General features: G+C 42.8%; 1 protein-coding gene across 1 annotated transcript in view; it reads right to left on the reverse strand.

The window, feature by feature from the left end:
- Positions 1–83: 83 nt before the first annotated feature.
- Positions 84–15,680, reverse strand: part of PI4K2A (phosphatidylinositol 4-kinase type 2 alpha) — a 28,104-nt gene continuing 12,507 nt past the window's right edge. The window contains exons 3-9 of the mRNA XM_082424128.1: positions 14,809–14,940; positions 14,289–14,442; positions 9,562–9,623; positions 7,770–7,869; positions 6,884–7,017; positions 6,323–6,382; positions 84–2,533 (exon numbers count right to left, since the gene is read on the reverse strand). Coding sequence (XP_082280254.1) covers positions 2,372–2,533; positions 6,323–6,382; positions 6,884–7,017; positions 7,770–7,869; positions 9,562–9,623; positions 14,289–14,442; positions 14,809–14,940 — 804 coding nt within the window. The 3' untranslated portion in view covers positions 84–2,371. The remainder of the gene's footprint in view (positions 2,534–6,322; positions 6,383–6,883; positions 7,018–7,769; positions 7,870–9,561; positions 9,624–14,288; positions 14,443–14,808; positions 14,941–15,680) is intronic.

The following is a 15,680-nucleotide window of genomic DNA, read 5'->3' on the forward strand; positions in this document are numbered from 1 at the left end:
TCCATGGCAACACAGGGTTCTTTGTCCTTAAAATTGCATCCTACCTTGTCTTCCTTCCACCAAAGAAAACTAGACAAAAAAGGTCAGAATTGGACTTGTTATTCATACATCTGCATTGATTTAAATACATTACATACAATTTCTACAGTGCATTAGAACAATACAGAGGCAGCAGCACTCTACAGCCCAGCCTCTACTCCCTGACGCTGGGAGACAGGGCCTGTGGCTGGCAGAGGGCCGGGCGGTTCTACGAGTGCCACCCAGAAACCTGCCTCGGCACTCTGGGCCCTAGCTCTCCCAAAGTCCACATTCAAGGCAACCTGAGTACAGGCTTCAAGGAGAACGGATGTAGGCCAGGAAAGGATGCCCCATACTCTTTGGCCTGCCAGGACCGGGACCAGCTCGCTCTTACGTGGGACCCAATTTCCTTCTCATCCCAGAGCTGGTCTGCCTGAGGACAATGTGCAGATCTGCTCAGTGAGGGAAGCAACCGGGCTCTTTAGACTGCTCAGGCCCTCTCAGCACCCAGGTGGGGCGCTTCACCAACACGTTTGTACACAGATGTCTGGAGAGCTAAACACATCTGGGTCCCCTCCGGCCTCTGGGAGCCCTGCTGCTCCCATGTTCTCACAAACGTGGTCCCCGAGGCCAGAGTCGGGGTCGGCTCAATGGGATTGTCAGGGCTGGGGCCGGCGGGGAGCTGTGCCTTGTCCACAGGGCATGCGTACCCAGATCCAGAGACTCTTCCTGTCAGCGGGGTGGAAGCCCAGGATAAGCTGGCTCCTGGGGGCCGGACTGGAAGGGGCCCAGCCTGGCGCAGCCGACGAGAGAGCTGCACACCTCCTGCATGGCGGGAGCTAGGCAAGCAGAGGGAACACAGCCATAGTCCTTGCTCCCTTTCTTTGGTTGTTCTTCAAACCTTCAAGATAGTCTCTTTCCAAGGCTGATTGACCAATCGCAGGACGCCGGAAACTTGAAACGTCCAGTAGCACAGGGCTGCCCCATAGCCACAGGTGGCACCCTCTTTACTCCCCACTGAGGCCATTCTTTGCTTTGGTGTAGAAAGGGCTCGGACAGCTGGTAAGGGGGACGGACAGCTGAGGGAAGAGAGACATGGAAGCAGGAAGATGCACACTGGGCTGGGCAGCCACCGGGAGGCAGTGTGAAGGCCTCTCTCCTTAGGGCCCTGCCTTTCTCAAGAAGCCGTGGAAAAACTGGCCTGGAACAAGAAGTCGGGGAGCAAAGGGAAGCTGCCAACCAGGAGGCGGAACACAAGTCCTGTTACCTCCAGCAAGCAGCAGTGGTAGCGGAAAAAGAAGTCCAAGGACCTAATATCCTGTCCTCTTATGTGCTGAGACCTCCCCCAGAACCCTCACCAAGAGCCACTCCAGAACCAAGAACTGAAGCACTAACTCAAGAGTTGAGAACAAAACATCTAAAACAACAGGAACAAATTAGCAGACTGGGAGAGTTTGTTACCTTTGGCTATGGCCAAGGACTAAGGAAGCAAGGCTTGGGTAAGTTCACCCACAGACCATGACAGTTCCCAGCACATACCTAGGTGGTATGGATCACATTTGCATGCTGGGGAGTCAACTTCCTCCCTCCTGCCTCTGCCTGAGTGACAAGCAACCTACAGGCCTGGACTAGAGGGGTTGGGTCCCCAGCAGGGGAGGGAGCAGAGGTGATCTATACCATCACTGTAAAACTGCTGGGAGTTCTAGAGCAAACATCTCCCCACTGTGAGAATCGTGTCTGGAGTCAGCCTATTGCACCGGTGGGAGGAGAAGGGGAAGAAGACTTGGCAGAAAACCAAAAGGAAGTGTGGCTTCTGTCTGTCCCAGCACTGCGAGTCACCTAGCTGCCTTGGTCCGTGGGGGTAAAGAACTGTGAGACACCTGGATGTCTGGGCCCATGCAAATTTAGGTCTGGATCAGAGGTTTTCTGCTGCAAGAGGTTCTGGGATTCTGCCTGGGTTTTATATTTAAATTTGTATTTGTTTTTTTCTGATGCAGAATATAATGAGGAATAGCTACAGAGCAGGGTGTCAGGAAGGGAAGGGAGTTTCCCAGCCTTCCCCCAGGAGATGCTGGAAGGGAGATGCTCCTTCCCGGGCATCTGGACTACTTGCACGGAGCGCCAGCCCCCCCTCCCCCCGACGCCAGCTCTCAGAAGGGCCCAACAGCACACACTGTCCTTCTGATTGTGCTTCTCCCTGTGCTTGGGAAAGCTCTGAGAGGGTGGTGAGCAGAGAGGGAGGGCTCTTAAGGGCACTGATCTCCGCCGGCTTCTCTGGCTCTTCCTGCAACCTGCTCCCCAGGCTCTCTCCCAAGCCAAGTCTCAGACAATGTGCCTTTGTCTGCCTCTGGGGCTACCACCATGAAAAGAAGGGCTTCCGACTCTGAAAGCTCTGTGTGTAGGACTCGCTAGCAGATCGCTGGTGGGAACGGGCCGTCTCGACAATCACGGGTGGCATCTGGACGAGGTGCAGGGGACTCTTGTTGTCTTTCAGGGCCTGGGTCAGATTTAGGATCTGCAGTGGGGAAAATGAGATCAGTGAGGGCAAGGCCTAGGCATTCTGGTCTGCCTCTGAAGGGAGACCTGCAGATAGAGTGCTCCTATAAATCAAAACAAAAATAAACAATCCACTAATGGAAAATTGTACCAACAGGCTATTTACTAAAGTAAGAATATAAGTGGGCAATATACAGAAAATGGAAACCTCTCTACTCGTTGAAAAAATACAAATGAAAACAAATACCTCCTATTGTTTTGCCCTTCTAGTTAGTAAAGATACAGAAGACGACGATGACGACTCAGCTGGGGAGAGTTCAGAGACGTGGCTGTGGGACTGGATCGTGGGACAGTTTTCCAGAAAGGCAAGTGGAACATAAAGGCTTAAAAGTGAACAGGCCCTCTGACTCAGCAACTCCATTTTTAAGGACTAAGGGAACAATCACTGACATGCACAAAACACTTAGTTTCAATCAATACAGTGCAGTATTGTTTGTAACAGTGAAAATGATATAAATACCTGAGAGTATGGGATCAGCTAATAACTTAAGGGATTAGAAACAAGCAGTTAAAAAATGTATTCTCTTGGCATGGAAAACTGATCACAATGTCTTAGATGGAAAAGAAAGGAGATAAGGAACCAGTATTATAGTGTGGCCCCACCTTTATTTTCTTATCTACTTATCTACAGAGAAAAAAAGTCTAGAAGTGATTGGCAGTAATTATCTCTGGGTCAAGGAAGGTGACCTAGAGATAGGGTGATTTTTGTTTATCCTTATTTTCTGATTTTCCTACAAAGACCATGTATTAAACAAAAAAAAGCCATTTCAGTTGAATTGTCCCTCTCATGCTGTCTTTTCATCATCTTTTTTTTAAATAAAATTTTTACTTTGGAATAATTTTATACTTACAGAAAAGTTACAAAGATAGTACAGGCAGTTTCCATGCACCATTTACCCAATTTCTCCTAATTTTATCATCTTATATAACTGTGGTACATTTACCAAAACTAGGAAATCAACATTGGAACATTAGTATTAACCACACTCCAGGCTTAATTCAGATTTCATTAGCTTTTCCAGTACTGTTCTTTTTCTGTTCCAAGATGCCACAGTGCATTCAGCTCCTTTCCAATTTTTGTCTGTATTTTACATATATTTCAGATATGTGTCCAAAGGAACACATTTTCTTCCCCTTGTCAAAATCATAGTCACCACCATTTATCTTCTCTGGTAGGACAGTACAAAAGCTGAAGTTGTCCTATGACAGCCTTCTTTAAACCACTGGATGTTGAAGATTTTCACAGCCAGGCCAGACACATGGGACGGGAAGCTAGGCGGCACCCCCAAATCACACAGGCCTCAAGCCATAAATATCCTTGGCCTACAAGTGCTGCCCCAAAAGAGGCAGAGATTCAACCTGGAACAGAGGTCAGAAGTGAGAAGTCGATCCTACCAGTAATTAATTTCTTTTTCACTTCATTGTTTTGGTATTGCCAGCACCCTACACTGCTTCGAAGAGTCTTGAGTACAAGATCAGGCCAGAGAACTAAAAGGAGGTTCAAATGGAATTAGAGTGAATTGTGCAGGAGACCGCCCAACTTAAGAGACGGGAGTTTACACCTGCCCCGGCTGGGCCTCCCTGTGCTTTCTTTGGTTCTCCGGGTTAGAAGCCACCTTTCCAGCATGTTTAAGTCTTTGGGGTAAAATGTCAAACTGTCTACAACTTACTTTCAAAAGATTTGGCCAAAAACAAACAAACAAAATCTATCTATCTAGGGAGAGAGACAAATTATATAGATATATTAAAGAGAGGAATTATATAGATATATAGAGATAGATACTATTCAGATAGATAATATTTAGAGAAATAAGATAAAGCAAATGTGGCTAACTAAATGTAACAATTGGTGAGTCTAGAAGACCCCACTCACTCTTTCAATTTTACTGAGGTTTGAAATGTTTCAAATTAAAAAGTTGAAGAAAAATTTATAGCAGGCACATAATGCCAAAAAAGAAATACTGTCTTTGAAAATGTTATCTAAAGAAGCTTTCCCTCAGACCCTGCATTCTTTATCTAACTCCTGGTTAGAAGCCTTTATGGTGAGGAACAACTTCTATCACCCAACTCCATCTCTCTAGGGGCTCCTCATTCTTCACCTTTGACTCTGGGCCATTGTACAGCCCACTCTGTGATTACAGCTCAGGTAGGTAGAAGGTGGTGCCTTCCTTTCACCTGCATGCTAGGAGGAGGAGCTGGACTCTCATGGAACCTTATGGTTTCAGAGGGAGGCACTCTAGGTTGTAAGATGCCACAGGCCCTCAAAGGACATTAAGAGCACAAGTTGGAAAGAAAGCTAAGATTGCACTCTCTCAATCCACCCCCCCAACCCTGCCTTTTGCTACTCTAGATAATGGTCCTAACTAAATATCATGAGAGGAAGATTGCTATGATGTTGGCAAGAGACTGGAGTTGAGAAGGGATTAGAGAAGAAACTACAATAGGGACAGAGGTACAGCCTACATAAACTTGAGAAGTTTGTTCCTTTATGCTGAGTTCCATAACACCAGACTACATCATGTGGCTTTTAAGGTTTCTAAAAATTCTGCCAGCCTAACTGGGCCCTTACATTATTTAGGAAATGTAGGAAGACCATGTTACAGTATTCAGGCAGCTATAATAACTGCAGCTCTTAAAACCTGTCTGTCCCATTTCTAGAGAAGATGGGCTCGGTAAGCTCAAGAGTTGCTCTCACCAGAAGCCTTTTGCTAAATGGAAGAAAGAGGTAAATGTATAATTATGACAGAAAACCCTCTTGTCCTTCAAAGATGTGAGAAGCTGTATACAAAATCATAATCAAAATAGCTAACCCATATTGAGTACTTCAGTACACCAGCACTACTCCAACTGTTTTCAATGATTTATCTCATAATAACCCTACGAGGTAGGTGCTGTTATTAATCCCATGTTACAGATGGAGAAACTAAAAGAAGGAGAGATTAAGTAACTCGACCAAGACCTCATAGCTAGTAAATGGCAGAGCCAGGATTCAAACCAGGCACTCTGACCAGTTTGTGCCCTAACCACTAAGCCATCCCAGCTATCTTTAAGACTTCAAAGTGATAAGCAGAATGTCAGTGTCCTACAGAGTTTTTAGACAATTTTCAAGCTATTCTTTACTATGCTTTGGAAGGTCAACAACACCCTGGGGGTTTCCTTGGTTCTCTTTGAAGGTGAAGTGGAGAAAAAAGAAATAATATGGCTTGTAACTATAACAACAAAAATTATAACCATGACCAGCATCTGAGTGCTTACCATGTGCCAGGCATTGTTTTTACTAAACACTTGATACACATTATCTTATGTAATCCTCTGGCCAACTATGCAAACTATGATTACTGTCCCATTTTATAAACAAGGAAGCAGAGACTCCTGCCCAAGGCCATAGTGCTGGGAATGGTGAAGCAGCAGGCTGACTCCGGAGCCTAGCTCTTAACCACCAAGGCATGTGGCTGCCTTGCGCAACTTGAGGACACAGACCACCAGGTAAATTTACCAATGAACTATCCAGCAAGTGGCACAGAGCTAAGCACATAGTAAGTGCTTCACCAAGCACCAGATACCATGGAAGAGGTGGGAGATTTGGGATGGCTACTTTTCCTCTCAGGTGTTAACGGAGAGTTACAAATATGTATGGCATAGACTAAAATGGGTTTAAAATACAAGCTTTACACATTTACTCAACATGAGCATAAAACCCTGTCAGAGAGATCCCAGGGATGACACCAGGAGGATGTCCCAGGCTTACCTGTCCCCGCATGACAGCAATCTGCTTATGGAACTGGCCCCTATCGAAACCAGGATCTTTCTGCAAAAGAAGGGCAGAAGGAGATGGAACCTGCATGAATCCCTCAGAAGAACCTGTTTTCCTCCCCCAATTAGAAACTTTCTAATAAAGAGAACCTACATGAAGCTTCCGAGACTTAGTGAAATTAACCACCACCCCAGGAACTCCCTGTTTCACACATGGGGAAATAGAGAACAAGTAACTATTTTGTCCTCAGTCTCATCATTAACTCTAAAGAACTCCAGGTGCTAGTGCTCCATTTGAAAATGAGAGCTCTGCAGAGACACTGCAGCCACATGACACAAAGGACACAAACCAGTGTGATTCATCACAGCTGCCAATTTTTTTCAGACCAACTCAAACCAGGTCTTGCTGTCCACAGGGGGGAATCTTGCTCTTCATTGGCTAACACAAGCCAGAAGGGTGTTTCCATTCTCTTTTGGCTTGTATCAGGACCAATTAGAAAAACCACTGGAATTCTTTCTTCTATATGGTTATAAGGCTGAGGTTCCCAGGGCTAACCTTGAAGAGTTCATATAGGTCCTCCTCCAAGTCCTTGACGAAGTTAGGGTCTGATATCTTTGGAAGAATCAGATCTTTGATCTCCTGAGAGAATGGGACTTTTGCCTGGGGCAACCAGGCCCAGTAAAAAGGATCTGAAAAGAGGAAAAGTCAAAAGAAAGCTGGTGTTGAAAAAATCCCTGCCCATCTATGTCCTCCACCTATCAGAGCACTGGCAAAGGTAGGATACCGCTCTTATTTGAAACACAACAGAAAATAAAAGTTACAGGGGCTGTTAACCCTAAAGGTTACACAGTAAGTGGAGAAACTGGGCTTCAAACCCAGGTCTGCCTAATACCTTAGCCTGTGCTCTTTCCCAGACATTATATGACTTTCCAAGATGTACGCCTATCTAGAAGCAGTTACTTGTCACCGAAACATTGAGATGCTCCTTCTGAAAAGACAGACAAGTACCTCAAAGGGACTAGTGACCCTCTACTTGTATCTTTCCCTTTCTAAAAGTTTCTCAGTTATAATGGGGCAGGGGCTGGCTTCTAGAATGTCAACATGGAAGACAGAACACTGACAGCAGCTTGTATTTAGAAACACAAATAGAATAAATTATGATAAGACAGTCCTCAGAAAGAATAAGAAAAATGCAAAGCAGAGATGCGAAAACTCACCTCTGTGCTTCAAATGGGAATAATGTAAAGTAAAAATTATAATAATAGCTTACATTATGGAGTAGTTGCCATGTGCCAGCCATTGTGCTCAAGTGCATGAGCTGCATTATTTCATTAATTCTTAGAACAATCCTGTGATAGAGGAATTATTATCTTCATTGCACACATAAGAAAACTGAGACTGAGCAAGAAAAGAGCCAGACCACAGCGGTCTTGAGACTTACATGCCCTCCAGGAGTCAGGATGTTTCAGGGGGAAAGCCAGCCCATTGTCTATGGCAGCCACCTTGATAACAGGCTCCTTCACCACCACCCAGTCTGTGTCCTGAAGAGCAAGGGAAGACTAAATATTTATAGAGTCCCATCTGCCCCAGGCCCTTTAAAGTAGTAGCAAAGCATCCCATCTCAACCTCCTCAGGCATCAGTCCTTACTCAACCTCTGAACTGGTTTCCATATTGTTACCTGACTTAATACATTCATGGCACTTTGATTTGGCTAATTCAAGGTCCTCAGAGTCCCTTTCTTATCTTAGAAAAGGTGCCCTTCCCCAAGAGTTGCCACAGTCCTTGGTAACATGGGAAATGACAATAACACAAGATAACTATAAGCCATTCCTCCTAGGGAAAGGCAGTGAGAATCCTGCGAGTATAAAAAAAAAGAAAAGTCAATTATCAGTCAGCCAAGGTTCTTTCGTGTGGACCTTGACTCAGATGCCACTTCAGTGGTGGTGACCACATTTTCCAGTGAGATAACGGATCCGTGGAAGATAACAGCTGGCTGCTCTTGCATAAGGGAGTCTGTTCCCCTGCTTCAGTGATACATTAAAAGGAAAAGGACGAGAGCTGAGTGCAGAGAGAGTGGAGCAGACTGCCTGTGACAGCAGCCCATGTCAGACATTCCCATGACTGTCTACTTGGCTCCATGTTCAGGTTAACTAGTGCCACCACAGGAACAGGGCATGTGGGTCCAGGATACCTGCATCAGAATCTTCTGGGATACCTTATTTAAGGTGTGAAATCCTCAGTTTACCCCAGACCTAATGGAGGAAAGGCTTGTACTGATCTTACGGAAAAACCCGAGTGAACTTTTTGGCCAATCCAATAAAATCTGTACTTTTTTTTTTTTGGGCCACTCTGCGCAGTGTGTAGTATCTTAGTTCCCCAACCAGGGAGTGAACCCGCACCCCCTGCACTGGAAGTACAGAGTCCTAACCACTGGACCGCCAGGGAAGTCGCCCGAATCTGTACTATTTTTAGTAAGCTCTTCAGGTGATTCTGATGTACAGAATTTGAGAACCACTATTACAAAAGGAAGTAAAAACACTATGAGGATGTGTTAACTAACCTTATTGTGGTAAACATTTTGCAATATATACATCAAATCATCACATTGTACATCTTAAACTTGCACAATATTATATGTCAATCATATCTCAATAAAGCTGGAAGAAAAAAAAAACACTATAAAGAATAAAAGCCAACCTCACTCTCCTTCTCCAGGTAGCCTTCCTGCTAATTTTGTTAAATGTGCGGATTGAACAGGGATGGCGAAGTGTGGTGGAGTATAAAAGCAATGAGAGGGTAAAGAAAGTTGCAGGAAGCAGCTTTTTCTAAACTGATGTTCTGTGGAACTGTATTCTTGTGAGAAAAGTATTCCATGGTCAAAAGGTTTAGAAATCACTGAGCCAAACAAAATCACACAGGTGCACTAATGCACTATTTCTCAGACCTCTACTGTGCTACTATGCAATGTGAATCTCAAAAAAAGGCACAAAGTATGTAATATGTTCCAAACTTATTTGTACTTTTCTTCATTCTACCCCTATCATTAGCAGGATATTCCTTAAAAAACAAATTGAGAAAAGCTCTTCCAAATATTAACCTATCAGTTTTAAAGACATGTGCTATCCTGATTCCTCTGAACTTATGTGACCTAAATATCACCCCACTACATGCTTTCATATTATGCATATACTACACCTCATCCTCTCCTTCAAGATATAGATCAACCGCTTACCCGAGAGCTAGCACTATCCATTGGACATTCATATTTAATCAGCCAGTTGTCATTGCCTCGATCTGTGAACAGAAATATGAAGTTAGTAGAAAAAACTGGGGTGATTTTCACTTTCAGCAATGATGAACTAGATATTCTGGACACTTGGGGACCAATCATCCTACTAAGAATAACTACAAAAAACAGATAAAATACTTTTATTCTTATTTATTTATTTATTTATTGGCCACACCGCACGGGATCTTAGTTCCCTGACCAGGGATTGAACCCACTCCCCCTGCAGTGGAAGCGTGATCTTAACCACTGGACAGCCAGGGAAGTCCCTGGATAAAATATTTTTAAACCTCTTGAAGGCACTGGAGATTTTACAAGACCCTTAAGAGTTAAAGTGTCATGATCTGGGAGAAAAAGGTAATCCAGAGAAGGGAGTCCAGCATTCGTGACTTCTTTTCTCTTACAGCACCTGCTGATTTGGGAAGAGGTGGCTAGAGGTAGAGCAGTGTTCTAATAGCACTGGGACCTAGGGAGACAAAGTTGTAGCCTGGTGACGGATAAGGTGGGGGAACCCTGGTAAATCATCCATGCTTTTGGTTGAAACCTGAAAGGCTACAACCCTGGAAGTAAGCAGAATTTCCCCGCAATACCTTAAGTTAAAGTGATCCTGGGTTGCTGATGACCCTAGCTGCTTGCCAAAAGCAAACATCTCCTTCCAGACAGGATTTATACCAACATCCTAGACCTCCAAATGTTTCTATAATTTCTGATATATGATATCTGACAATTAAAAATAACGAGGTATACAAAGAGACAACATGACACAAATAAAAACAAGAAAAACAAAAGAAAATTAAAACAAATCTACAGGGGCCCCAAATAATGAACATATAGACTCTGAAATGTTCAAGGTAAAATCATTAATATGTTTAAGAAGATAAAAGGCAAGATTAAGAACATCAGCAGAAAACAGGAATCTATAAAAAGAATCAAAAATTCAAAAAATTAAAAATACAGTTACCAAAATTAAGAACTCAATAGATAAGTTTAATAGCAGATTGTGCTAAAGAAAGTAGTGATTTGAAAGACAGACCACAAGAAATAAACCAGAATAAAGCACCCAGGAAAAAAAGATATATACATGAATGTATATCTAACAACATATAATTTGGAGTCCCAGAAGGAACAGAGAGAAAAATGGGCAGAAGTAATATTTAAAGAGACAATAGCTGAGAATTTTCCAAAAGTGACAAAACATACAAACTATAGATTCAAGGAAGCCTGTATATACAAAGGAAAATATACCTAGGTATATCACGGTAAAAATGCTGAAAACCAAACACAGAGTAAATCTCAAAAGAATCTAGAGAAAAAGACAGATTACATTCGAAAAGGCAACAATAATATGGACGACTTACTTCTCCACAGAAACCATGGGAGCAAGAAGATAACGGAATGTTTTTTAAATACTGCTAAAAGAAAATAATTGCCAATCCCAAATTCTATACCCAGCAAAAATATTCCTCAAAAATGAAGCTGAAATAAAGATATTTTCAGACAAAAATAGGAAATTAATCACCAGCAGACTAGTACCTCAAAATAATAAAAGTCATACATGAAAAACCCACAGCAAACATCATACTCAGTAGTGAAAAGACCAAAAGCTCTTCTTCTAAGATCCTGAACAAAGCAAAAATGCCCACTTTTACCATTTCTATTCAACATAGTACTGAAAAACCAGAGCATTATGCAAGAAAAAGAAATAAAAGGCATCCAAACCGGAAATAAAAAGGTAAAATTATCTGTTTGTAGATGATATGATCTTATATGTAGAAAACCCTAAAGATTCCACAAAAAACTGTTAGAACCAATAAATAAACTCAGCAAAAGTATCAGGATACCAAGTAGACCGCAAAAATCAGTTGCATTTCTATTCAATAACAATGAACAATCCAAAAAAGGAAATTAAGAAACAAATCCAGGGAGTTCCCTGGTAGCGCAGTGGTTAAGAATCCACCTGCCTCCGCCTGCCAATGCAGGGGACACGGGTTCGAGCCCTGGTCCCGGAAGATCCCACATGCCGCGGAGCAGCTGGGCCCGTGAGCCACAACTACTGAGCCTGCGCGTCTGGAGCCTGTGCTCCGCAACAAGAGAGGCCGCGATAGTGAGAGACCCGCGCACTGCGATGAAGAGTGGCCCCCACTTGCCACAACTGGAGAAAGCCCTTGCACAGAAACGAAGACCCAACACAGCCATAAATAAATAAATAAATAAATAAAATTAAAAAAAAAAAAAAAAAAGTCAATAAAGAATCCACCTGCCAATGCAGGGAACACAGGTTCAAGTCCTGGTCCGGGAAGATCCCACATGCCACAGAGCAACTAAGCCCGTGCGCCACAACTACTGAGCCTGTGCTCTAGAGCCCGCGAGCCATAACTACCAAGCCCACGCACCGCAACTACTGAAGCCTGCATGCCTAGAGCCTGTGCTCCGCAACAAGAGGAGCTGCTGCAATGAAAAGGACGCATACCACAATGAAGAATAGCCCCCACTCGCCACAACTAGAGAAAGCCTGTGTGCAGCAATGAAGACCCAATGCAGCCAAAAACAAAAAAAGAAAAAAAAGACTCTGTGCTCCCAACGCAGGGGGCCCAGGTTTGATCTCTGGTCAGGGAACTAGATTCCACACGCTGCAACTAAAGGATCCCACATGCCGCAACAAAGATCCCATGTGCCACAACTAAGAGCAACAAAGACCCCATGTGCCACAACTAAGACCCAGAGCAGCCAAATAAATATTTTTAAAAAAGAAAGAAAGAAATCCATTTACAATAGCATCAAAAAGAATAAAATACTTAGAAATTAGTTTACCAAGGAGGTGAAAGACTTGCATAATGAACACTACAAAACATTGCTGAAAGAAATTAAAGAAGACATAAATAAATGGAAAGACACCCCATGTTCATAGAATGGAAGACTTAATATTGTTAAGATATCAATACTACTTAAAGTGAAGCAACCTAGAAATTTAATGCAAGTCTATAAAAATCCCAATGATCTTTTTTGCAGAAATAGAAAAACTCACCCTAAAATTCATATTGAATTTCAAGGGACCCCGAATAGCCAAAACAATCCAGAAAAGGAACAAAGTTGGAGGATTCACATTTCCTCCAAAACTTTCAAACTTACTACAAAACTTACTACGAAGCTATAGTAATCAAAACAGTGTGGTACTGGCATAAAGACAGACCAATGGACTAGAATAGAGACTCTAGAAATAAACCTTTGCATTTATGATCAAACAATTTTTGACAAGGGTAGGAAGACCATTCAGTAGGGAAAAGACTGTGTTTTCAACAAATGGTGCTGGGAAAACTGGATATCTACATATACAAGAATGAAGTTGGATCCTTACCTAACACCATAAACAAAAATTAACTCAAAATGGATCCATGACCTAAATCTAAGACCTAAAACTATAAAATTCATAGAAGAAAACATAGGGCAAAGCTTCACGACATTGGATTTGGCAGTGATTTCTTAGATATGACACGAAAGGTATAGATTAAAAAAAGGAAAAAAAATACTTCATGAAAAATTTTAAATTAATTGCATCAAAAGACACTATCAACAGAATAAAAAGGCAACCCACAGAATGGGAGGAAATAGTTGCAAGTCATGTATCTGATAAGGGATTAATATCCAAAATATATAAAGAACTCCTACAACTCAACAAAAATAAAATAACCCAATTCAAAGATGGGCAAAGGACTTGAACAGACATTTCTCCGAAGAAGAAATGCAAATGGCCAAAAAGCACATGAAAAGATGTTCAAGATCACTATCATTAGGGAAATGCAAATCAAAACTACAATGAGATACCACCTCATACCTATTAGGATGGCTACTATCAAAAAAACAGAAAATAACAAGTGATGGTGAAGATGTGGACAAATTGGAACTCTTGTGCACTGCTGATGGGAATGTAAAATGGTGCACCTGCTATGGAAAACAGTATGGCGGTTCCTAAAAAAATTCTCAACATAGAATTACCATATGATACAGCAATTCCACTTCTGGGTATACACTCAAAAGAACAGAAAGCAGGGTTTCAAAGATATTTGTACACCCACGTTCATAGCAGAATTATTCACAATAGCTAAAACGTGGAAGCAACCATGAAGCAAGTTTCTGTAGACAGATTAATGGATGAGTGAAATGTGGTATATACACACAATGGACTACTATTCAGCCTTAAAAAGGAAAGAAATTCTGACACAGCCTACAATATGAATGAACTTTGAGGACATTATGCTAAGTGAATAAGCCAGTCAGAGAATGAAAATATGCTGTATAAGTCCACTTAGATGAGGTATTTAAAGACAAAACTGTCCTGTGATAGGCCGGGCTACCATGAATGACTAGAGATCAAGGATAAGAGGACTCTTCGCGTTGCTTTGGAAGAGCCAAAGTGTCTTCTGTCTGGGACCGGGAAAGAGGCAAAGATAAAACGTAAATACTCACCACTTCTGATAACTACACATGATGTGCCTGAACAAGGCTTGTCTAGGAAAAGTATTTTCAAGACCCTCTCCAAATGTGCATAACCCTTATGTATTAGACTAAACTCATCCTGATAGGGTACTCTGATACTAAGCTCTGCAAGCCTCCAGGTCTCCCCCGTGCCTCATCACAGTCTGGCACAGGGCACAGGACCACCCACAGCTGCTCACCAGTGTTGCGGATGATGTAATCCAGCACCACCAACCGTTCAAACTGCAGCAGTAGTTGCCGGTTAGTGTTCTCAGGGAGAGGTTCTGCTTCAAAACGACGTAGCCAGTAGTCTGCATCTTTGTACCCTTCAACAAAGAGCTGGAATGAACCAACCTGCAACCAAAAAGGAAGAATAAAGGTATTTCCCTACAGCCCAAGTGCAAAGATCTCAGGAGTAAGCCAGGTACCCACTAAGGCCCTGTGGAGTTTATATCAGGAAAGGGTTGTGACAGTAATTGCTCATCCAAATTCAGGAAGCCCAGCTAAATGGTCCAGAGGAGTAAAGTGAGAAAGTTAGGGTCTCTTTGGAGAATTATTCCTCAAACCTTAGGCCCTTAACAGAAATGAGCAAGACAGAAGCCTCCGGGCAGGCTATTCAAGTGTCCATAGGTAAGTCTGTAGACACCTTGCTTCATCACTTGGATGATTATGCCACTATAAATCATCACCTTTGGTAAGCCACCGAGGCACAGTCTATACCTTTGGCGGTAGCCCGATGCGGTTAAACCGCTGCCCAACTTTTGGCACTTTTTCCAGTGCAAGCCGCTTGCCCCTGGACTTCACTCGGTCAATGGCACTATAGTTGAAGGTCTCACTGGCCAGGTATACTACCTACAGTGGAAACAGAAGAGACACCTAGGTTAAAGTCAAATTTAAGGAACTATACCACTATGGCAGAGAATAGCTAGATGCTCACCAATACTGTTCCTCTTCCGCACGTAGAAGGAATGCATTTCTCAGCCTTTCTAGCTGCCAGGATAGAGTATATGACTAGTTCAGGTCAACAGAATGTTGACAAAGTGATGTATGCCCGTTACTTCCAGGCCTGGCCCCTAAAATCTCCCATGATCTTTAGTTCACGTTCCCCAATCTGTGCAGCTGGAAATGAAGGGCTCTGAGATGGCAAAACCACATCATGGAAGGATCCTAGATCTCTTGCCGCTACCTGGAGTGACATGGGATCTAGGAGAGCTGCCTAACTGGCATGGGTCTTGATGTGAGCAAGAACTCCTACTGTGTTAAACCACTGCAATTCAGGGGTTGTTACAGCAGCTAGCATGAATTACCCTGACCACTACAGCTACCTCCTGGGTTAGGAGAAGATGGCCCAGTGCCTATTTTCTCTCCAAATAAAAACAAATTGCAATTTACTCTATACTCTTTTATTTCCTGTTGAAGTCTGTACTATGTACAATTATTTACATTCAAAAATTAATCAAATATTAAAATTGGTTTTAATTTTTAGTGAGTTGCTATATATTTACATAGACTGTATCTAGAATATTACACAAGAAACTAGTAATAACAGCTGCCTCTGAGGAAGGAAACCAAGTGGCTGGAAGACAGGGGTG

This window comes from Balaenoptera physalus (genome assembly GCF_965194825.1).
Source record: "Balaenoptera physalus genome assembly, chromosome: 14".
NCBI lineage: Eukaryota > Metazoa > Chordata > Mammalia > Artiodactyla > Balaenopteridae > Balaenoptera > Balaenoptera physalus.